At 42.1% G+C, this 25379-nt stretch overlaps 1 protein-coding gene across 2 annotated transcripts; it reads right to left on the minus strand.

Annotated features, from left to right (window-relative positions):
- Positions 1-3832: 3832 nt before the first annotated feature.
- C1GALT1 (core 1 synthase, glycoprotein-N-acetylgalactosamine 3-beta-galactosyltransferase 1) lies at positions 3833-21357 on the minus strand. 2 transcript variants are annotated; one of them, XM_075587277.1, is made up of 4 exons: positions 21034-21357; positions 20591-20822; positions 13442-14109; positions 3833-7538 (listed from the first exon to the last, which is right to left on the minus strand). In XM_075587277.1, exons 2-4 carry the CDS (start codon positions 20817-20819, stop codon positions 7338-7340), a joined length of 1098 nt encoding a protein of 365 aa, XP_075443392.1. In that variant the 5' UTR covers positions 20820-20822; positions 21034-21357; the 3' UTR covers positions 3833-7337. The 2 variants fall into 2 exon arrangements, with proteins under 2 accessions (XP_075443392.1, XP_075443393.1); XM_075587278.1 differs by lacking the exons at positions 20591-20822; positions 21034-21357 and adding an exon at positions 18177-18295.
- Positions 21358-25379: the final 4022 nt, after the last annotated feature.

Below are 25379 nucleotides of genomic sequence, written 5' to 3' on the forward strand. Positions count from 1 at the left end.
TTAGTACATGTAACTATACATTTAAACAGATTTACATGACTCCCACTGTGGCCCTCTCCAACTACCACTCCTGAGGAACCAGTTTCTTGAACGTTCAGCAGAGCTATATACACCCTCCCATCTCCCTATGATGAAATCACTGGTCACGAGCCCTATTGGGGAACGGCTATCCTTTCTGCAAGTCATCCTTCATCACGATAGGGAGGGGATTAACCTGAATGAGCCCATACAGTTAAACCATTATAATCTGTTAACCACTTATCCTAACTAGTAGTCCCCAAGGGGGGGGGGGGGCTACATTAATTTACTCAAAATAGATTAAACATGCGTTTGCCATTGGTGCTTATAAATTGAGAAATAAAGTCCCTTATTCTGTAAATTGTGATTACGTCAATCTGGTGCTATTGCACGGAAAGCTTCATTGATAGCCCCATTGATCTCAGTTTACAGAATAAGGGCCAGAAAGTCTGCACACAATGTACTTAAACAAAATAGTATCTTAAAGTATCTTTGCGTCAAGAATGCTCTGGTAAATACTTTCATTTAAAATTAGTTTTACTGTGCAAAACATAAGACGTCATGCTATCATGCACCCTTTCATTTTGCCGTTACTACGGAAGATTTCCACCTAGTATCGGTTTTCTTGACCCGTTTGTTCTTCTTCTTCCAAAAAGAGTGGAAAAGGTAATGATTTTAAGTAATTAGCCACAACACGTGAAAAAAAGCAAGCGACATGCAGATTGCTATCATACTAGTGATATTTTATTTGTTGCCTGTGCATTTTCTTTTTACAATCACAAACGCGTAAAAGGCACTCGAGTTAAAATGATACATTTGACAGAATTGTTAGAACACTGTTTACACAAATTCATTTTCAATTTAATTTTGATATGGGAATTGAATGTATAATTATAAAAAGTAAGATTTTAATTAACATCAAGGAAATAAATAGCAGGAACAGGAGATAATAGCGTATGTGTAAACTGAAAGGCACACACTTAAAAAAGGTAGAGAAGTAACACTCATCAGTCTCCAAAAGCACAGTTCAGAAATGCCTTATGGCCTCATGAAAAGGATTATATGGAATTAAATACTTTTTACTCCATTTAGTTGATATATCAGTGATATTTATTCAATCGATTGTTGAAGTTATTTTGCCATTAGTTTAAATGTATTGGTTATTGGCCGACTGTAGAGGCCATTAAATATCTGTGTAATTTATATTTCATGATCCAATATCACATATTTCAAAATATGCTACATGTTGCCCGTAACAAATATGATTTCCATGCACAACTGGACCAAGTAATAGTATACTGCAGATATGTTGATTGTACAACTAGCACTTTTTTTTTTAATCCTGAAAAAGAACACATATATACAGTACAGTATATTTTTTGCCCACCAAGCACCTAATCTGGCATAAACTGACATTCACGCCAATGTGCATTCATTTGCAAAAACGGACTTCAGTGAAACTCCCTCTCTTCCACATAGCAATTTACTCGACTTCAACAACTCCAAAATCACAATTACATAAAAAGTGCAAAATACAGAAAATATCTGGTATTTATAACGAATCCTGGAAGTAAAAAGGCAGATATGATAAATGCTGAAGGATGATACAATAAAAACAGTGGTACATCAAGCAAGAATAGCTTACATACAAATACATTTACTTATAGATCAGGTCAGTGTAACAAGGGGTTCAGGTTTAAAAAGTGAAGCTTACTTTCAGGTATTTCCACCACTTCTTACAAGTTATTTACATCAAACAGTAATACCATCATTTCTAATTTAACTTTCTCCAATGTCGGATGGGCAACACAACCTTCAATTTGTTGCTGGCGCCTCTCGTGAGGACCAGTAAACAATTATATAAATACACAAAATACGGTGTTTGTAATTCATGCGTTGAGCATAAAGTCCACAATATAAGAGGATCCATCTACATATTACTTAATGAAACAGATCATAATATTTTTATAGGCAATAAGAAAGTGCAAAAAGATTCTATGTATAATAGGGTACGGAAAAAAAAGAAACAAAAAACAGTTGTGGTTGGCTGTGCGATTTGTTTTTCCGAAGTAAAAAAGGCAAGAATATCTTAAAAGGAAACCGCAGAAACGTGTGTAACGTTTCAGAGAAACGTGTGTAACGTTTCAGAGAAACGAGCAGATTTCTCAACAGAAGATTGATTAAGGGGTAAGTCCTATATACTCTAAAGCAGTCGTCTGGGCCATTTTCAAATGAAAATTCAAGATAAAACGGTCGCTTATTTGTAGATATATCTATATACATAAATTAACCCCAACATATTCCTTGTGAAATTCAATGAAATAATTGGTGGTGCCACGCTTGGTTTTATACTTCTTTTCCCGTAAAGTGCTGCCTGTCTAGCATATATAAAAAGTTACATGTAAAGAGGTCAATAATTCTAATACAGTCAAGCAAGTCTAACATCATGCATTGAAATTTCCTTGTAATGCTGAACCAATGTAACTATACTATCGTGCTTATACACCCTGGCACGTCTTACTAAATATTTTACCAAGTCAGTGTGCCGAATATTAAGGGCACTATTTATTTAAATACAAAAAAGAAAAAAAAATATATATTTTTTAAAGGACTTTTTAAATCTCTCCCCGTCCTCCCCCCAAAATAAGTAATTACGTTTGGGGAAAAAACAGCAAACACGTCATAGATCTTTAAATAAATTCTTCAACCAATGAGATTTTTGGTAGCCAAACTGTCTATCAATATTAAGACAGAGTACAGTATTTACTTTTCTTCACGGCTGCTTAATTTTATGTTAAAAACTCAGTGCCCTAAACATTCAACAATTTTACAAACTGGTTCTAACCCCCTAAGTGCCCCAAGACATACCCTGTACGTTATAAGGGCCAGCACTCAAGGGTACATCATGCAACAAACGCTCGTCTTCCAGATGGATATCCTCAACTTCTGTTCACGTCTTTGGGGGGCCTGCCGGCAGCCACTTGATAGCTACACCAAGCAAGTACGTGGGCAAGTGTCATAAAACACCAGTGGTCCTCTGGTACTCAAAAAGGTAAAGAGGTAAAATGGTTACTATCTTGAATTTTGCATTTCCCGGACTATCCCGAGAGGGCAGGGCAGCCATTGTAAGTACAGTAATGGATTCATGGACACCTGCTCAATTCATATTGTACTTCCACTAGAAGAAACTTTAGATTCATTGCAAACTGTATGGTGCAAGTATCTAATGACACAGATTATTAATGTGTGCCAATTATGCCTGCTAAATTGTATTTGGTATTTCAATTTTAGAACTTTAAGAAAAACACATCGACTTACCAATGGATTTAAATATTTCATTAGATTGAAACATTGCAACTTACATAATTATCAACCTAGATTTACCTCCAAACCATTGGCAATTGATTTGAAAGGGTCGGGCCATCATATAATTACATGTTTAAGAGGTTAAATCTGTATAGCTGGCTCTATTTGTAACACACACGGTAAAGTGAGATTTGGCAGGGATTTGATTTTCTCTAGTAACTACCTTTTATCTGGTATCACGGTGTTCAAAAATAGTTGGCACAAGCAAAGCGATTCTCTCCCTCACCTTAATTAGATATCTAATTAGGACTTGTTATTGGGTTTAAGGGTAGAGCAAATTATTGATAAATAAAACGTTCCTCTATTTAGAACCCCTGTCCCACTTCCCAAAAGGAATATGTTGATTTAAAAACAAAAATCATATCCTTTAAAATCATTTGCTTTAAGCATGGTTATAGTGAAGCCAATAGGATTGTTACATTACACACACACACACACACACACACACACACACACACACACACACACACACACACACACACACACACACACACACACACACACACACACACACACACACACACATTTAAGCATGGTTATAGTGAAGCCAATAGGACACACACACACACACACACACACACACACACACACACACACACACACACACACACACACACACACACTCCATTACCAGGGATTGAACATTCATATTTAATACTATGATAAATTAACAATATCACATGAAATAATTCCCTTATTTACATAAAGGATGATTAAAAGCAAATGTAAAATGTTAATGTCAGGGCTTTAAAAAAATAAATTAAAAAAAATAATTAACCTCTAGGTTTAATACCTCTGTGATATTAATTGGTCAAGAGATTGAAAGGCCACCTCAGTGCAAAATATTTTTCAATTAAATTGTGATGAAGATACACAAAAAAATATAACCATCTCACAATATTAAGCACCTGTTCTTAAAAAAAAAATGGAGACTCCAAAAAAAATGTTTTTTTGTGCCTTGAAAGATCAGGCCTGTTAACTTCTAAATAGAATGGGATGGTTTCCTTGGAGTGCCAAAGGCCAAAACACAAAAAAGTAATAATTATAAGTTTAGAGTAGAACATATTTTGTGACGATTGCGTGAAGAGAAAAAAAAAAGTTAAGACTTCGTAAAAAGAAATATATATACACACACATACATACATACATACATACATACACACACACACCTCAATATTTTGTAATTATCCAAAGTAAAAACAATAATTACTGGCTGCCTGTGTAAAAGGACTTCACAAAGTAAAATTTACATTTGGACTCCCCCTGTGGCCTTCTGCTATTCTGAAATACTGTTCATTATGTATAGAAGAATTTAAGGCTGGCCTTTTTTGTATAAATGTAATTCTCCATACTACCACCCCAAGAAACAGGTTATATACTGTAGTGCCAATGAGTATTCTGAAACAAATCTGGGGCAATCACCAACAAGATCCAGGTACATGCTGCAACATTTCAGTGACATTTCTGCAGACAGACTAATGGCCCATCGGATTAACAGCGGGGGTCCCTGGCAGTCCCATTCATACTGAATGGGACTGCCAGGAACCCCTGCTGTGTTAATCCGATGGGTCATTAGTCTGTCTGCAGAAATGTCACTGAAATGTTGCAGCATGTACCTGGATCTTGTTGGTGATTGCCCCAGATTTTCCAAGGCAAGTTTTAGAATACTCGTCAGGGCACCTGTATATGTAGCATTTGTTTCATGTTGCTTTTTCACTGAACCAGAGATCTCTTAGGCCTCGTTCAGGGTGCTGGCTTCGGGGGCAGGGCGTGCTGACGTGCGTGCTGCCGTGAGCAACAAAGTATTCAATTTGAATACTTGTTGTCAGGGTAGCTACTGCCCTGCCTCCGAAGCCAGGAGTTGCTGCTGACGACAGCTTCAGTAAACGAAAATTTTGTTTCTTGGAGCTGAAGCAGCGTCACAGGGACCAAGGCAGCCAATGAAATCATTCTTCAGAATGATTTCATGACTGCAGCTTGGATACTTTACCCTGCCGTCTGTAGCCCCGCCCCCTCCCCAACGCTGAAAAGTCTGCTGGGGGATAATCACATGTCGCCCAGCAAACTCCCAGCACTGCCTGCCTCCCGCCCTCCCTCCGAGTCCTCAGCTGGCAGCCTGAACGAGCCCTTAGAAGATGTAATGTTGCACTTAAAACAGTTATCTTTTTTGCTCCTCAATTGCCATTTTTGCCTATGTTTGCTGAATTTGGGAGTAGTCATAAACCTTTTGTTGGATGACCCTTTCTGGTCAGAATAAAAAAAAAAAAGAGAAGGGCAGAACACTTGACTGTAGAAGCAGAGGTTATGTACAGATGAACACAACGCAACAAAAGGCTGAAGATAGAGAAATGGACAATCCTCACAACTTACATATCACCATGGCAGGAATCGAAGTTGAAAAAGAATCGTTAAAATTGGCTCACGGTTTTCAGATATATCCTTATAAATACGTGACCAACTGGTTCACGTTGGTGCTTTATGGGATTGCACCTTAAAAATAGGACAGGCAAGTTACAAGTGTAACAACAAAAAGTCAATTGGAAGAATTAAGGTTGGAGGGGGGAGCAGGAGTAATAAAATAAAAATGAAATTTGTGCAGACTTAACTGGGCGTGTACATTACATTAAAAATGGCAAGGTAACAGGTATTATAGTCGAATATCCCAACTGGATACTTGCCAAATAACAGTGATAAAGACCCCAACATTTTCATTACACATTTCAGTCAAACTGTCCTGCAATTGCTCAAACTACCATCAGGAGAAATATCAGTTTTCTGCTGGTTGTTAGACAATGCTAACAAGTACTCAATATAATGCATGGATTAATACCCAGAGCTAAAGTAAAGTAATGTGGTTGTAGTGTCCTACTATAACCTCACATCTCTTCTGAAAGTATAGCTAAATTGGGACACGTTTGAAAGGGATTAAGTGGTTAAATTAAATATGTTGCAGCCCCCAAGCTTTTATAATCCTTAGATGTAAAACCACTGTTAAGCGTTAGGCTGAATCCATGCTGCCGCTGACCGCGCCAACCAATCAATTTAAGTCTGTCTGGCCACGCTCACGTGGCGTGCGCTTGCCGAGACAAATTAAAAGTCCGTGGCACGGGTGACGCAGCCCAAGATTTGACTGCTCAAATATCAAACCTCTATCTAAGATTGTGTAAGATACTGTAGGAGTGATCAAATGTTGAAGAGAAACATTTCAAACAACTGCCAAAGTCTTTGGAAATGCCATGGGATCTTTTAGTAACACTAGATTAAAAAAATAAATAAAGATATAGTATAAGGCTTCTTAATTTTACCCATGTAAAAAGATGACTTCCTTTTTCGTTACAAAAAAAAAAAAGACCCAAACTGAAATCTAAAGCTTTAATAATGCCCATTTGTGTCAGAAATATGCTAAAGCCTCCAAGTACCACAAAATAAATACTGAAATACAAAATCGCAAATAATTTATGATTGTGTATCAAGACATTTTTTTTATGAAGCCAAAATCACCCAAAATGGACAAGCCGTGGGAGCACACTAACTTACACAGGAGACAAGGGACAGATTTACTGGCCAAGACAAAGCTCTCGTCTAAATAACGGGGAATTAAGTATAGCAACTTATGTTCGGTTTATTTTGTCAACTTTTATTTATGTTTGTTAGCAGTATTTATCAATACTTTATAAATGTTGTGCTCAGATATCCCCATATGTACCAATCTGATTGTCTGTCAATACCGTTTTTTCCCCCAGTTGTGATTATTCATGATCACAAAAATGGATACAAACCATCACATTTTTTTTTAAAATCAATTTAAAACTTTTACATGTGGTCATTCAGAAAAAGGAGTCAAAGAGATAAGTTAGAACATGTACAACAGAAAAATTGTACGTGGTCCATGGTGGCCATTAATGAATTTCAGTGCACAAGTGACATTTTCTTCCCCGTAAATGCTCGGGGTTTCACACCATTGCTTTTACACCTTTTACTTCATCAGCCGCTTCCTTCACATTTTGCTCTATTGGATTTCTCAGTGCGTCAGGGTTGTATCTAAACTTGTATCCATAAGGTCGGAGATGATGAACAAAATATTCTAATTGATACATAGTTGTTGAGTCCACATAGTGAAAAGAAACTGCCAGATCAGAGCAGCAGCCGGGGCCCTAAAAGGAAAGGGGGGAAAAGGCAGAATTTAAAACACCACACGTTACATTGAACCAAGTCAAAATAAAAAAGGACAACAATATTGACCTGATTGCAAGAAAATCACAGAGCGAAAATGTAAAACCCCAAGGCTTCATAAGCGCACTTGGGTGGCTATACCACACATTTGTATATATTGTCGGCATTTATGTGGATATAAAGCCAGCATACACAATCCCTGCAATCTGTAATCCCAACACTCACCATATCATATACAGTTTTGTCAAAAGGAGAGCTATTGGGTGTGACCAAATGTGTACAGACAGAAATGTCCAATATGCCCCAAAAATACATACACACTTTTTTTTGTCATATTGGAAATGTCTGTCTTTTGTTGAATACATTTGGTCACACCCAATAGCACTCCTTTTGACACAAATATATACAGTGCTCAATCATTATAAAAAATAAATTAAAAAAAGCACTGGTTATCCACTCATCCCCCCCCCCCCTTACTTACCTGGCTTAGGTGGGCGGCGCAGGGCTAACTCAAGACAGGAGCAGAAGAAGAATCTGGAGGTGAGAAAAGACCATCACCTTGTCAGCAGGAGGCTTTAGATGGTGAAAGGCAGGCGGAGGCGGCAGGAGGAGAGTATTCAGATCCATGTGAGTAGCAGGAGAATAGCCGGGTAGGAGCACGCCCCTACAATCCGACCCGGAAGACTTCCAGAAGTCTTCAGTAAATTCACTGAAGACTTCCGGGTCGAATCGTATCCGGCTTTTCTCCTGCTGCTCACATGGATCTGAATACTCTCCTGCTTCCGCCGCCCGCCTTTCACCATCTAATGCTTCCTGCTGAGATGATGGTCTTCTCCTGCTCCTGTCTTGAGTCAGTTCTGCCACCGCTTCACAGAATCCAGCGAGTGGGATTGTTAAATTATTAATAAATATATTAATTAGAGCTAGCAGTGATTGTGCACAGCTGGCAAGAGCTGGTTGGAGGTTAGTGATTCCTCCTCCCTGAGTTTAAGCAGCAGGTTTTTTTCATGCACCTGTGAAAGATTGGTTTCCTGCAACATTTCTTCAACCATTGCAGAGGTAAATTAGAATTTTCCGTTTTAGGACCTGCAGTGACGTGACTGCAGACATATAATGCTTTGGCCAAAGGGTTTAACTAAATTAACCTTACTTGTGAGAAGACAAACAGATTATATATACACAGTCATACTGATTGTAGCATTGGAATTTTGTATCTATTATTGTGGAAATAAAGCTAACCTTACACTCAAATTAAATATCATGCACAGGGTTGCATTACTTTGGGAAGTCCTGACCACCAAATAGAATTCATTTTCCTTTTTGTATTTCTAACAAAAATGTATTTCCTTAGAGGCTCTACTGAAATAGTTTAGAAAAATGTCAAATGTTTAACATTTTGGGGGTCAGCAACCACTGCTCTATTATCAAAGTGTGTGCATCCGCCAGACAAATAAAAAGATAGGATGGAGAGGATTTATTGCGCAAGCGTATTGTATAACCTAAGTAGCAGGCAGGCCTGAATGACGGCCACTCTTGGAATAAAGATTAGAAGAAAAGAAAAATGGGAGGGTGGTTGTAATATTTAACTCAACTGGCTGGGGCCACAGATCTGCAGGAAATATACACACAGACACACTGTATAGTAGCACAGAGGAGCCTAGAGCCGCCCCCCAAAATCCAGGTCTTGTTTAACAGCTGTGGAAAAGGCATATAAAAGCATCAATAGGTGTTGTTTAGATGCACTTCTTTTTAAACTGGGTAGCGTGTAATTGTTGATCAGGCTGGGTACCTGTATCTATATGCAACAAAGACCATTGTACAATACAACCCACAGGTGTGCCAGATTTTCTAGCCTCTCCATTTGCAATAAGCGTCTACATCATGACTTTGGTTACTACATTTCCTTTAAAAAAAAAAAAAACACAACACATTATACCAACGTGAATACTATAAAATTATATGTAAGCCACTGTAACAAAGAGCAATCACGTCTACTGTCAAACTTTCACCTCATTATTGTGATGTTGAGGACAAAGTCGAGTCATCAGAATAAGTATAGACTAAAAAAAGTCCACTGGTTCTGCCAAATTAGAAAAAAATAAATAAAAGAATAATCCTAGCCAATAAATACATTTAAACTGGCACATTTTTTCATTAATTAATGAACAAAATTACTCAAGTATCATGTTCCAATAAAAACAAAAACGAAATACCTTTACTTCCTCCCTGACCCCCCATCAACTTTCCTGCTTGGAATTTAATAAGGAAGCTTAAAAAAAAAAAAAAAAAAAAAATGAATAAATATATCACGTGTGTTCATTGTCTAAACAAGGAGTGCCACGACTTACTGCAATGTGAAGACTTGTTTAGAAAGAATGGGTGTTGCTAAAAGTACTTTATCTTCAACACAACAAAAATCCCATTCAGAAGCACATCAAGTGACATTTAGTTCCTGAGTCATTAGTAAGTATTACCAAGAAGAACGACCGGTTGGTTTAGTAATAACATTCAGGTCACACATTAAATAACCTTCATGATGATGTAAATATGCTTGTATGTAAATATGCTTGTTCAAGGCAAACAAGGTGATCTCGTTGGACACCGCTTTCCTTAAACTGGATTGGCAAAAAAATAAAAGCATTTTAAGTGAAAGCTACTATACCAAAAAGACAAACAAATATCTCTATATATAACTACAAGGGGCACTGCTTTCTCAGTCCAAAAGGCTGTTTTTTTTAATTTTTATCTTTCCCCTTTTAGATGTGCATCAATACAATGATAAGTAATTAGCCAAGTTCCTGATCGATCAGTGAAGATTCGACTCGGGGGTTCACTAAATGGCTGTCAGTGCAGCAGAAGAGGCCCAAAGATGCAAAGTTCTGTGGGGAAGATCATGTGCCCAGGTAGTCACTAGATACAATTGATGCACTGATGGAGAGGGCAGGGCTCAAAAAAGGGGCGTGCCAGAGCCCGTTTCAGAAGAGGAAGGGGATGTGACTGTAAATGGTTACTATAGAAACAAACAAAAAAAATGCTTGTTACATTATAATGCAATAAAAATGTAATTCAGAGTTGTTTAAAAAGAATGCATCAAGTATTTTCTCATAGTACAGAACTGATTAAAAAAACAAAAACACATGTAGGATATTGCTTGGACTGCAGCTTTAAGATCATACAACAATATTTCACTTGGTTTAACCAGTTTTGTCAAAAGAGAACAGGGAAAGGTAACAGAGTGCCTCAAATGTTCTTCGTAACACAAGGGAATAAGACAGGCAAAGACTTAGCGACTGCTCACTTAGCAAAATAAGTCAATATTTTAGAAAACAAAACATTATATTATATATAATTTTGGTCCCACATTTTCCATAGAGCAGAAAACAGCTGGACTTGTACAGTGCCCAATAGAAAGCCGCAAGGGATGAAGTCACGGCTTCCCATTAGCCCTCGTAACGCTGGACATTTAGATATTCCTGCACTACCGGCCCCCCTATGGAGGCCTAAATCTCAGGGATCAAGGAATGGGGAAGAGGGGAAGGGAAAAGGTAAAGGGGAGCTCCCGCATCAGCAAAAATAATGAATAATAAGTCGATGAGTAAAACCAAATACTGGTGCAAAAGAGGATAAAGATAATAGTGAAAACACAAGCGAAAGATTCCTCCTTGAATGCACTCAGAAAGGTTAGTCAGAGTGATATGGTTAATACATTAAAAAAACCTTTTAATCACACACACATACATATATATATATATATATATATATATATTTAAAACCATATTTGTATAGAGGGGGATGGTGTAAATAGTCCAGGACCAATCCCTACTGACAGACCAAAAAGATCTTCCTGAATAAATAGGCGGAAGATAGTATAAATAACAATACACCACCTTAATGTGGGCTCGCTAACTTAGAGAATCACCAATGTATAGCTTCAGACTAGGAAACCTGTCCCGTCTAGGGAAATCCTATTGTCAGTAAAATCAACAGACCTGAATAGATACAGGCTGTTGATACTAGATCTGAAGGGGTGATAAACTGAAAGCCGACTGGTCAAATAATAAGGACCTGTGTAATGTCAATAGACCACATTAAGTATAGATGTAAGACAACTCCAGAACAGGGTGAAGTCATCAAAAAAAAAGAAAAATACTACATAAAGTGAATACATAACCACATACAAAAACAATCTATAAATATAATATACAATTAATAATAAAATACGTGGCTTGATGGTGTTGAGCCCTGCGGAGGGCAAGCACAAAGTGTGCTCCGCTAGTGCCCTGAGGCACGGTTCTAAGACCGTATCCAGTTATAGCCTCAGAAATAGAGACCTAGTCTGGGGTATTATATACTTATGGCGACACAACACTGTTAAATATGTAGTGTGGACAATACCCCATGTACTGATGATTATATATGACTGGTGTCTCGTGTGCCATTATAGTCAGTGGTTCCAATCTAGGAGACTCTATTCAGTGATCTCTGCGCTAACTGATTAACATATTTCTGAGGCTATAACTGGATACGGTCTTTGAACCGTGCCTCAGGGCACTAGCGGAGCACACTTTGTGCTTGCCCTCCGCAGAGCTCAACACCATCAAGCCACGTAGTTTATTATTAATTGTATATTATATTTATAGATTGTTTTTGTATGTGGTTATGTATTCACTTTATGTAGTATTTTTCATTTTTTTTGATGACTTCACCCTGTTCTGGAGTTGTCTTACATCTATACTTAATGTGGTCTATTGACATTACACAGGTCCTTATTATTTGACCAGTCGGCTTTCAGTTTATCACCCCTTCAGATCTAGTATCAACAGCCTGTATCTATTCAGGTCTGTTGATTTTACTGACAATAGGATTTCCCTAGACGGGACAGGTTTCCTAGTCTGAAGCTATACATTGGTGATTCTCTAAGTTAGCGAGCCCACATTAAGGTGGTGTATTGTTATTTATACTATCTTCCGCCTATTTATTCAGGAAGATCTTTTTGGTCTGTCAGTAGGGATTGGTCCTGGACTATTTACACCATCCCCCTCTATACAAACATGGTTTTAACTTATATATATATATATATGTGATTAAAAGGTTTTTTTAATGTATTAACCATATCACTCTGACTAACCTTTCTGAGTGCATTCAAGGAGGAATCTTTCGCTTGTGTTTTCATTAAATCTCAGGGAGCAGAGGGCCTCCCGGTGCTGAAATCAATGTGGTTCAGCTCATTAGATCCTCTGCTTCAATGCCATAAATAGAAATGTCCGCTTGGACTGCTCCTGAAATCCTATAGTGGACAGATGCAAACACATTATTTCCAGACACTTAGCCCTTGATATAAGTATACAGTACTTACATGCCAGGCAGATTCGTTTGTCACTAGTTGTGGATGTATGTATATATTTATATAGCACCATCAATCCACATAGTGATTCACAGCAGTAATACACAACATAATATAACAATGGTAATAAGCGCTTCAGACATAAAACATTAGGAAAAGTAGTCCCTGCCCGAAGATCTTACAATCCAAGTGGTAAGTAGGGAGAAATTACAGACAGGAGGGTTTTCTGGTTAATGCGTCTGCAAGGGGTCAGGATCAATGCAAATGAGATGTATAGTATCTGCCATCAGATTTACCCATGTGCCTCGTTAAAGAGGTGCGTTTTAAGATAGGCCTTGAAAGTGGAGAGAGAAGGTTCTAGTTGGATATTGAGGGGAGGGTATTCCAAAGGCATAGGGCAGTGAGTGAGAAAGGTTGTAGGCGGGAGAGGGCTTTAGATATAAAAAGGGATAGACAGCAGGATGAAATTCACCTTGAACTCTGTGCACTACTGAATACATTTTCATTTTATTCAAAACTACAGGCAAACCAGTATCTTACCTCAATTGGAGGATAATAGTTGTAATTCCAGTACCAGAAAGTCCTTGGCAGGTAACCCTGGATAAGGTGATGTTCTGGGACAAAGGGATGGAATGTTTCTTTTCCAATACTATCTCTGGAATCTCCAGCTAGGACATGAATAGTCTCCATACATTTCCCTAAAGCGAGATCTTCCACCGAAGAGCTGTGTGAACATTTCTCCTCTTTGAATGCAGTAACAAACCTCTTTAAAGCTTCTTTACTTAGCACATAACCAGCTCCTCCACTCATGTAGCCTTGCTTTACATAAGGCTTAAATCGCCTCCCGAAGTAAATAGGTTCCTCAGGTTTGTGCTTTGACAGCAGCAATCTCAAATTATCCAGAACAACATATGTATCATCATCTGCTTTCATAAACCAGTCTGCTTCATGCAGGTGATGGTCATGTACATACTGAAAGGCTTTAATAGTTTTCCAATAAAGCTGGTCTCTGCCCTCTTTAGTATCCAATCCCACCGTGGGGAAGTCCTTGTTCTCTTCGGAGCTCATGTATAAAACTTTATTGCACCGTTGGGCCCAAGTGGCTTTAACATGCTTGGCCTTCTTCTCCAGGTTCTGAGGCGCCGTCATTACCCAGCATAGGATTCTCACCTTTTTTGAAAGATCATCAGCTGTTTCTGTGTCCTCATCTGAAAGTAATTCATTAACATTTTAATATTAATCTCCGGTTTCTAATCAGCTTGTAGTAAAATGCCGATAATACCCTAAACCAGGGTGCTCAAATCCAGTCCTCAAGACCCCCTCTCTCCCCCCCGCAACAGGTTAGGTTTTAAGGATATCTCTGCTTCAAAACAGGTGGCGATATATGCAAGTCTTCGGCTGATTGAGCCACCCGTGCTATCCTTAAAATCTGACCTGTTGAGGAGGGTCTTGAGGACTGGAGTTGAGCACCCCTGACCTAAACCACTGCACCATATATGAAAAGCCAAAATGATCATTAATATTTTTTTATTTTAGCCGGTTAGAATAGGACAAATCAAAACTAACTAAATGTTTCCCTTGTTGCACTCATCACAAGCACAAACAGATTTTTCGAAGAAAACAAAGCAAACAGAAAAATAAAAGCATACTTTGCAGTGAACTTGTCACCCGAATATAAATGTCAACAAACTGGTCATGTGTAGCCTTGTCCGGATTACAGAGACTTACTTACTCATTATTAACCTGGCCACCTCATTGTTAAACTATTCTATAGACAACAAAAAGAACCTATGTGCACTCGCTATTCACATAAGAGGGCTGGGAAAAATCCAATCCTAGGGTGTAACCCCTATATAGCCACTCACAAATATAACTAAAATCTTTTATTAAACATCTATGCAAAAATAGAAACAATAACAATGGATAAAAAACCAGGGAACGGGTGGAGAGACCTAAAGTCTAAATCTAATAACACTATAATTGTCTCTTTAGTAGCAAAGAGACAGGGGAGAGGAGAACGGTAGAAGAGTAAAAACCGTTATAACCATAATAATAGGTGAATATCCATATGCAGTGGTTGACAAATCACCAAAAAATCTACTCGCCACACAAAAAAATCTACTCGCCACCTAGTACCAAACGTGTGCTGCTTGGGCCAATATTTACTCGCCCGGGGGTTAAATCCACTCGCCCGGGGCGAGCAAATGTATAGGTTTGTCGAACACTGTCCATATGTATACAAAATATACCAGACATCAAAGGCAGACTCATAGACCAGGTAAGAACCATATAGCTACTATCTTCCTTATGTATAGAGTCCAGTAATCTCTAGCCTAAGGTCTAATTGTGGATATAGTATCAATGGAACCAATATAGTGTATCTAAGCACGATCCCTGTATCTAATATGTAGCTAAAACCAGTGCCCCGCTCATAGGTAGGAGGGGAAAGGCATGTATAAATAACCAATGCTCCCGCCAAACTACGTCCCAGGCTATCCTATAAGCAGTGTTCGACAATTATATACATTTACACGCCCGGGGCGTGTGGATTTAACCCCCGGGCGAGTAAATATTGGCCCAAGCAGCACACGTGTATTTTTTAAATTTCCCGCGCTCGCGCTGCTGTTTTTCCCGCGCTGGAGAAAAAAAAAAGAAAAGCCGGAGGTGGATTCATGTTGTTGAGGGAGATTACCCCGCCTCCGGCTCTCTCAGCAACTTTGCCTCCTCAGCGCTTCCACTCCTCCCCCTTCCGGCAGCCAGCACCTTCCACGCCTCAGGCCCCTGCAGGGCCATCTGTCACCCCCCCCCTCCCTCCCATCGTGCCATCCGCCCCCCCTCGCATCGGGCCATCCACCACCCCCTCCCATCGGGCCATTCACCTCCCCTCGGGCCATCCACCCCCCCTCCCATCGGGCCATTCACCCCCCCCTCCCATCGGGCCATTCACCCCCCCCTCCCATCGGGCCATTCACCACCCCCTCCCATCGGGCCATCCACCACCCCCTCCCATCGGGCCATTCACCTCCCCTCGGGCCATCCACCCCCCCTCCCATCGGGCCATTCACCCCCCCCTCCCATCGGGCCATTCACCCCCCCCTCCCATCGGGCCATTCACCACCCCCTCCCATCGGCCCATTCACCACCCCCTCCCATCGGGCCATTCACCACCCCCTCCCATCGGGCCATTCACCACCCCCTCCCATCGGGCCATCCACCACCCCCCCCTCACACCAATCTCTCCCGGCCTCCGTGACCCCCCCCCCCTCACTCCACGCGTGCCTCTCCCTGCTCTAAGCAGGGGAAATCCCCTAACCTGAGCCTCTCCCTGCTCTAAGCAGGGGAAATCCCCTACCGGCCCTTCTCCATTCTATCAGGGAATACTGCGGCGTCGGCGTCCGCCTCTGGAGGGGGCCCGGCCCCTTGCAGAGGCCCTCCTGCGGTGCTGAGGCCCCCGCTGCCATATGCGACCACCCCTGCCTTCCAGAGGCCCTCCTGCCGTGCGGAGGCCCCACTGCTGCCATGTGCGACCCCCTGCCTTGCGGGTGAGTGTTTGTGTGTGTGAGTGACAGACTGCGTGTGTGTGTGAGTTTGTCTGAGTGAGAGTGGGTGTCTGTGAGTGGCACACTCTCTCCCTCTCCCTGTGTCACCCTCTCCCTGTCCCTGTGTCACCTTCTCCCTCTCCCTGTGTCACCCTCTCCCTGTGTCACCCTCTCCCTGTCCCTGTGTCACCCTCTCCCTGTCCCTGTGTCACCCTCTCCCTGTCCCTGTGTCACCCTCTCCCTGTCCCTGTGTCACCCTCTCCCTGTCCCTGTGTCACCCTCTCCCTGTGTCACCCTCTCCCTGTCCCTGTGTCACCCTCTCCCTGTGTCACCCTCCCCCTCTCCCTGTGTCACCCTCCCCCTCTCCCTGTGTCACCCTCCCCCTCTCCCTGTGTCACCCACCCTCTCCCTGTGTCACCCTCCCCCTCTCCCTGTGTCACCCACCCTCTCCCTGTGTCACCCTCTCCCTCTCTCCCTGTGTCACCCTCTCTCTCCCTCTCCCTGTCACCCTGTCCCTGTGTCACCCTCTCCCTCTCTCCCTGTGTCACCCTCTCCCTCTCTCCCTGTGTCACCCTCTCCCTCTCCCTGTGTCACCCTCTCCCTCTCCCTGTGTCACCCTCTCCCTCTCCCTGTGTCACCCTCCCTCTCCCTGTGTCACCCTCTCCCTCTCCCTGTGTCACCCTCTCCCTCTCCCTGTGTCACCCTCTCCCCCTCTCTGTGTCACCCTCCCCCTCTCCCTGTGTCACCCTCCCCCTCTCCCTGTGTCACCCTCCCCCTCTCCCTGTGTCACCCTGTCCCGCTCCCTGTGTCACCCTGTCCCGCTCCCTGTGTCACCCTGTCCCGCTCCCTGTGTCACCCTCCCTCTCCGTGTCACCCTCTCCCTGTGTGACCCACCCTCTCCGTCTCCCTGTGTCGCCCTCTCCCTGTGTCGCACTCTCTCTGTCGCACTCTCTCTGTCGCACTCTCTCTGTCGCACTCTCTCTGTCGCACTCTCTCTGTCGCACTCTCTCTGTCGCACTCTCTCTGTCGCACTCTCTCTGTCGCACTCTCTCTGTCGCACTCTCTCTGTCGCACTCTCTCTGTCGCACTCTCTCTGTCGCACTCTCTCTGTCGCACTCTCTCTGTCGCACTCTCTCTGTCGCACTCTCATTCTCTCGCTTTCTCTGTGTTTGTGTGTGTGTGTGTGTGTGTGTGTGCCGCTCTCTCTGTGTGTGTGTGTGTGTGTGTGTGTGTGTGTGTGTCTGTCTGTCTCTCTGTGAAGCGCCGACGTCCAGACACTGGTTAAGGGGTTCAGGAAACTAGTCATTCACATCTGGCTTTTATTTCTAGATCCGACATTGACACACACACACACACGACTAATTGTAGTATAATGTAATACAATAAATACATTTATGTCAAAAACGAATGTTGTTCTGACTAGGAATTTATTAAATGTATTTTATTTATATATTTTATTTAAAAGTTGGGTTGGGGGCGGGACTAGGGGCGGAACTAGGTGGCGAGTAGATTTTTTGGTTGGGCGAGTAGATTTTTAGGTGATTTGTCGAACACTGCCTATAAGTATAAGGATCGTACATAAATCCCCTTTGTATGCTGGTGTATGTATATTAGGAAGCCATGGGGCATGAGAACAGAAGGATACGACCTGGTTTCGCTTGTGGGTTCGTGCTGGTTCAGTGCTGTTACGATATGATTTCCCCATTTATAAACAATTAATGTAAACGTCTTATTACCGTGCTTTCCTTTTGAAGCATATTGATTCAGCATAACAATTCAGATAGGTGTGTCCTTGCACCTTCAAAGCCATTATGGAGAAACATTGCCCATTTTGCAGTCTTCCAAGTTACTTACAGAAAGAGGCTGTTTTTTAAAAAAAATTTTTTAACCTGTCTCAAGCCTAGAATTGTCTGACATACCAACACATACATTACTGGCAAACAGAGAAGCAAGTGCCCCAGAGACCTCGTCATGTTACCAAAGCATGATACCTGAAAGGATGTGTAACTGTCCCTTTAAGAATGAGTACAAAAATCTTCTATTTTGTAGCTGCTTTCTTCAGTTTTTTTACTCTTGGACATTACTTTCTTATCTACATCTGGACTGGGAATCAAAAGTGTTGTTCACAGTATTTTTCTACAGACGACCTTGGCTTACCTCCTTCTTTGACCAATCAATTAAAAGTAACAACACATTGCCACACATGTATTGCTCTATCCAATCAAATGTTTATAAGTTTTTATGCTACGCCCATATAAAAATGGTAATATATCGGTTTGCAATATCTTTTTCTGTCATGTGAGCATATTTTCTAGGTATGGCTTGCATCTTACTAATTAGTAAAAAGCAGCTGAATAATTACTCCATTGCTTGTGTGTCAAATTATTCCTTTATACATTATTATTCCCTCTTCCTTCAAACAGCATTACTCAAAAACAGCAAGCTTGACCCTATCTGTCTTTCGAACTACCGACCTGTCTCCCTCCTGCCTTTTGCCTCTAAACTCCTTAAAATGTCTTATATTCTCTCGTTGCTCCATCATCTCAACACATTCTCTCCTAGACCCTCTGGCTTCCACACTGCTCACTCCACTGAAACAGCCCTCACTAAAATAACTAATGACCTCCATGCTGCCAGACAGAGGTCATTACACTCTGCGCATATTACTCGACCTCTCTGCAGCATTTGATACTGTGGACCACCCTCTTCTCCTTCACATTCTCCATACTCTTGGTATTCATAACAAAGCTCTATCCTGGATCTCCTATTATCTCTCCTTTCAGTGTCTCTTTTGCCAACACCTCCTCCTCCTCTAGCGATCTCTCTGTGGGGGTACCCCAGGGCTCTGTTCTGGGACCCCTTCTCTTTACACACTCTCTCTAGGTGACCTAATCACATCTCTTGGGTTCAAATATCCCCTCTATGCTGATGACATACAAATTTACTTTTCTACCCCTAACCTTACATCTGCTGTACAGACTAAAGTTTCTGAATGTCTCTTGGCTATATCATCCTGGATGGCCCTCCACCAACTTAAACTTAACATGGCAAAAACAGAGCTCCTCATACTTCCTCCCAAACCTGGCTCTATTGCCTCCTTCCACATTACTGCTGGAAGTACTATCATTCACCCAGTAGCACAAGCACGCTGCCTAGGGGTCACACTCGACTCCTCTTTCACATTCTCCGCTCACATTCAAAACATATCTAAAACCTGTCGCTTTTTCCTCCGCAATACAACAAAGATATGCCCTTTCCTCTGTTGCTCAACTGCAAAAACTCTTACACAGACCCTCATTCTCTCCTGTCTCAACTACTGTAACCTCCTGCTGTCTGGTCTTCCTGTCTCTCATCTGTCTTCCCTACAATCTATCCCAAATGCTGCTGCCAGAATCACTCTACTCTTTCCTAAAATCTGTCTCAGGGTCTCCCCTGCTGAAATCCCTCTCCCGGCTTCTTACCAAATCCTGTATCACACACACTCAATTCTCCTCCCCACTTTTAAAGCTGTACACTCTTCTGCTCCTCCTTACATCTCAGTCCTAATTTCTCACTATACACCATCCCGACTCTTGCGTTCTACTCAAGGATGTCTTCTCTCAACCCCCTTTGTATCTAATGCCCTCTCCCGCCTTAAACCCTTCACACTGACTGTCTCACACCTCTGGAAAGCCCTTCCTCTCCATATCCGACTAGCCCCCTCTCTATCCACATTTAAGACCCACCTCAAAACACACTTGCTTAACGATGCATACGAGTAGCTCCATGGCTGATAATTAACACCTCTCATTAACCTTTGCCCCTTGCAGACGCACTTACCAGAACGTTCTCCTACTGTCTCTATGTTCTTCCTACCAACAAATTAGATTGTAAGCTCTTCGGAGCAGGGACGCCTTTACCTAAATGTTACTTTTAAGTCTGAAGCACTTTTTCCCTTCATGTGTTATTTATATTATTTCTTATTTATATGGATTGTCACGTATATTACAGCTGTGAAGCGCTATGTACATGAATGGCACTATATAAAGACATACAATAGAATACTGAATACCAGACACCCCTAGAAGTCTTACTATACTTTCCCCAGCAGTAAACCAGCCTGTTAGAAACGAAACGTTCACGGATCGGGATTGCAAAGCCCCCGCGTTACCGTTGTGCTGCTGGGCATCTGCGTTGAAGTCCATCTGCCCCGCGAGCTGATCCCCGCGGGCCGCCTCCCCCCCCGCGTGCCTCCCGTGGGGGTCGTTGTGCAGGATGTCAGGCGGGCTCTCCCCCTTCTCCTCCAGGACCAGGCTGAAGATCACGTAGCAGAAAACAAACCCGATCGCTACCCCGAAGGAGAAGACGGCCACATTCAGCACGGACTTCGTGATGGCCATTTCCTGCGAGAAACACCGTAATAAGAACACAAAAAACAGCGACACACACACACACACACACACACACACACACACACACACACACACACACACACACACACACACACACACACACACACACACACACACACACACACACACACACACACACACACACACACACACACACACACACACACACACACACACACACACACACACCGGTGCCACTCACATCGTTATGTGACAGCTCTGTGTGAAGCGGGTGCCTGCGTTGTGTGCACAGCGGATCCTGCCTCACGCCCCGTTATATAGCGCAATCTCCCCGTGTCTGTAGTGGCGGGGGAGGGGGTCTCAGTGAGTAACCGCCGCCGCCCCCAGTCAGCGACTTGTGAAAGCTGCTGGTGCTCGCGGAGGCCCCGCCCGACCAACCGACCCATCGGGTGGCACCGCCCGGGAGACTGAAGGGTTAACCCGCGGGGAGGTAGGAGCGGCCGGGTGTGTGATCGGCCCCTGCCAGAGAGCGGGGTGACGTCTGAGGTTTCTGCGTTGGTGACATCATCCCGTCACCAGCAGATTACGTCCCGGAGACGGGGGTGGTGTAGGCGAGAGGGAGCATGAAACGGCACGCACCAGTGTTTATCCTGTTGTTGCCAGGGGGCGTTGCCGGCAAAAGGGTTACATTATTGTACAACTATTTTAGAAGGAGACTGTCTGATTTTTAGCAGAAAGAGTAATTACTTTTTTTTTTTGTTAGAAAATCTATTAGCCAATATAGTTTATTAGCAATCTGCTGCATTTTTATGCTAAACGTCCCCTAAAGAAGCTTTTAAATGTGGGCCGGTGTGTATACAAAGAATAACTAGAGGATGAAAGAGCATTCATACAGGAGGGCCCCTGGCATGCGGGGCCCGCCGCAAAGCGAAAATCGTCGGAAAGCGGAACCGGCGATTTTCGTTGTATTCGCAAACCGGAAATTCCCCCCTTCTGCACAAGCGCAACTCCGTTCGGCGCATGTGCACCCTCGGCAACCGGCCGTTCTGCGCATGCGCGACCTCTGACTTCCCCGTTCTGCGCATGTGCAGACATGGCGGGCCCCTTCTCGGTACCGCTGTATCAGCGGATCCCCCCGAAAAACGGGGCGCGGAGAAGCGGGGCCCTACTGTACTATGATTTAGAAAGTAAAATCCCACATGCCCTATAGACATAAACATAGATCCATAAGAATTAAAACAATTACAATAAAATAGTAAGTGCAAAATATATATAGTGTTAAGGTATTGGGGCACACGCTCAATTCTCCAGACTGCTGGAGAAGGTGCTGCTATCCGAGTACCTATAAGGCAATGGTTCATAAGCTGGGGGGCACAAAAATTTTCGGGGTGGTGGCACGCGAGGCCTCTGTATAGTCTCTTACCTGCTCTCTGGCGGCTTCTAGGCAGGGGGTCGCAGACGAAAAATGTTGTGCACCCCTGAATAAAGGAATAGGCACACCATACATATTCAACAAAAATCAAGGCTTTATCAAGGTTCCAGTGGGTAGCCGAAACATGGGCCAATAAAAATGTTTATTTTGCATATTTATGGTGTATCCCTAATCTTTAATTTTTTTCTAAACTATCAATGTTTCGGCTTTCTCAAAACTTGAGAAAGGCTCCCGCACCGAGCCGAAACGTTGATAGTTTTGCAATAAAGTTTATTCATTTTTCTAAATCCTGGAGTGCCTGCTTCCATTCTATATATATACAGTTATATTTCCATTTGCTATATATATATATATATATATATATATATATATATATATATATATATATGTATATGTATATATATATATATATATATATATATATATATATATATATATATTATATATATATATAGTAGCGCCAATAGCTATAGTAATATGTAACTTAATGTTAGTACAAATATAATTACTCTAATAGCAAGTATAAAGTCTATACATATAACAACAGGTGATGATAGGGAAAAAAATGAATTGTATACTAATTGTATACTAATCCACTCCTGTATTGTCCAATCCGATGATTGTGCTTATATGGGTTTTGGGGCAGCTTTCAGATGGAGAACCACATACAGATAACTCTAAAAACACAAAGGAGAAAGCGCGCAGCCCATAGCGTAAAAAGCGTAAAATTTAATACAAAAATAGAAGAGAGGGAAACAGTCTCACTCACAAACGAAAATGAACTACAAGCATTGAGTATATCACCACCACGATTCAGCACTGAGTCTCCTCCACAGCAAAAGATGAAGAATGTTGTCAGCTATCAGTCCAAATGTTCAGACCTCGTGGGGTAAAATCAGATACTTCAACTGGAGGTTCTAAGTTGGTAGTTCCTCCAGATCAGGTCGATTGCCGTTCGCAACCAACACTGGGGCTCCTACAAGCAAACAAAAGAAAAATACGTGCGCCTGGTGATCAATTCGTGAAAACACTCACCGTACAAGGGATTGACAAATAAATCAAAGTATGATTGAAAGATAAATTAAAAAGAAATACACCTTAATGATGTGAATAAAATTAAATCCTATAAATATATACACTTAAAACCAATAATGGGTTGTGTGACATGAACCATTAGGAGTGAGAGGGGTTGATTGTGGCTATAAAACAAAAAATGGCAAACGGAACCAAAATGACCCAAACCGATAAGCAGCTTCCAATGCAAGGTAGTTGTCAGCTATCAGTCCAAATGTTCAGACCTCGTGGGGTACAATCAGATACTTCAACTGGAGGTTCTAAGTTGGTAGTTCCTCCAGATCAGGTCGATTGCCGTCCGCAACCAACACTGGGGCTCCTTGCAGCAGGAACAGGATCTCACCACGTCTGTTCCGTCCCCAGGTGATATCCTTTGAGAAAGTCAGAGCCACTGACGAAACGCGTCAGGAGAGCAGCGGCGGCATTACGTCATCACCTGGGAACGGAACAGACGTGGTGAGATCCTGTTCCTGCTGCAAGGAGCCCCAGTGTTGGTTGCGGACGGCAATCGACCTGATCTGGAGGAACTACCAACTTAGAACCTCCAGTTGAAGTATCTGATTGTACCCCACGAGGTCTGAACATTTGGACTGATAGCTGACAACATTCTTCATCTTTTGCTGTGGAGGAGACTCCGTGCTGAATTGTGGTGGTGATATACTCAATGCTTGTATTTCATTTTCGTTTGTGAGTGAGACTGTTTCCCTCTCTTCTATTTTTGTATTAAATTTTACGCTTTTTACGCTATGGGCTGCACGCTTTCTCCTTTGTGTTTTTATATATATATATATATATATATATATATATATACATGTAGAGGTATCAGTACCGTGTTAGCCGAGCTTCAATAATCAAAAAATAAATAGATGATACCGTTCTGTGGCTAACGAAATGCTTTTATTTGTGCGAGCTTTCGAGATACACTGATCTCTTCTTCCGGCGATGTTACAATGAATGAAGCAAGCAAAAGGTATACTTAAAAACAGTGTCTCTTGGAATGTTATCTGTGCTAGTCCTTCCCCCGGTGTGGATGTGTTTAATGGCTAGAGGTGTCAAAAGGTTCCTGAAAGCAAGTGATGTAAGAGTGTGTGTGTGTATCTGTGTGAATATAAATGAATGGAGAGCCCACAGTATATACAGTGCTTTACAAAAGGTGTGTGTGGAGTGGGAGTGGATTTAAATGGTGTGGGTAGGTGTGGAAATGTGAGAGATTGTAGCACAACTAAAAGTGTGTGTGGATACTATGTGGTCCCTATAGGTGTATAGGGATGGAAAAACAAGGAGTATTAGTATGTGCAAGAGACAGCTGTATCTGCATACATATAGCACAGTATGTACAGACATGGCCTATAGTACTCATGGGAAGAGAGTTCACTTGTGTCAGTAATGACTCATAAAATTTCGATCTCTGTTTAGGCCACTGTTAAGTGTCCCGAACAGTTGCATAAATTTGTATTCATGCAACTGTCTCTCGGTGTTTTAAGATTACCTTTGAGTATGGCAACCCTCAGATCGTTCATCTTATGGCCAGAGTCAGAGAATATATATATATATTAATCTTGATAAGATTATTTGAGGTTTACTAATGCCAGTAAGCAACCATATTGCTGTTCAGGACATGCTGACAGGCGCATGCGTGAGCTGCCGTTTGCCTATTGGGCGATATGTACTTACTCGCGAGTGTACTTAAAGTGAGTGTCCTTAAACCGGGGTATGCCTGTATATATAATCAAAAAATAAATAGATGATACCGTTCTGTGGCTAACGAAATGCTTTTATTTGTGCGAGCTTTCGAGATACACTGATCTCTTCTTCCGGCGATGTTACAATGAATAAGCAAAAGGTATACTTAAAAACAGTGTCTCTTGGAATGTTATCTGTGCTGTTCCTTCCCCCGGTGTGGATGTGTTTTATGGCTGGAGGTGTCAAAAGGTTCCTGACAGCAAGTGATGAAAGAGTGTGTATGTGTATCAGTGTGAATTAACATGAATGGAGAGCCCACAGTATATACAGTGCTTTACAAAAGGTGTGTGTGGAGTGGGAGCGGATATAAATGGTGTGGGTGGGTGTGGAAATGTGAG

This window comes from Ascaphus truei, chromosome 2, assembly GCF_040206685.1.
Source record: "Ascaphus truei isolate aAscTru1 chromosome 2, aAscTru1.hap1, whole genome shotgun sequence".
In the NCBI taxonomy this organism is placed as follows: Eukaryota; Metazoa; Chordata; class Amphibia; order Anura; family Ascaphidae; genus Ascaphus; species Ascaphus truei.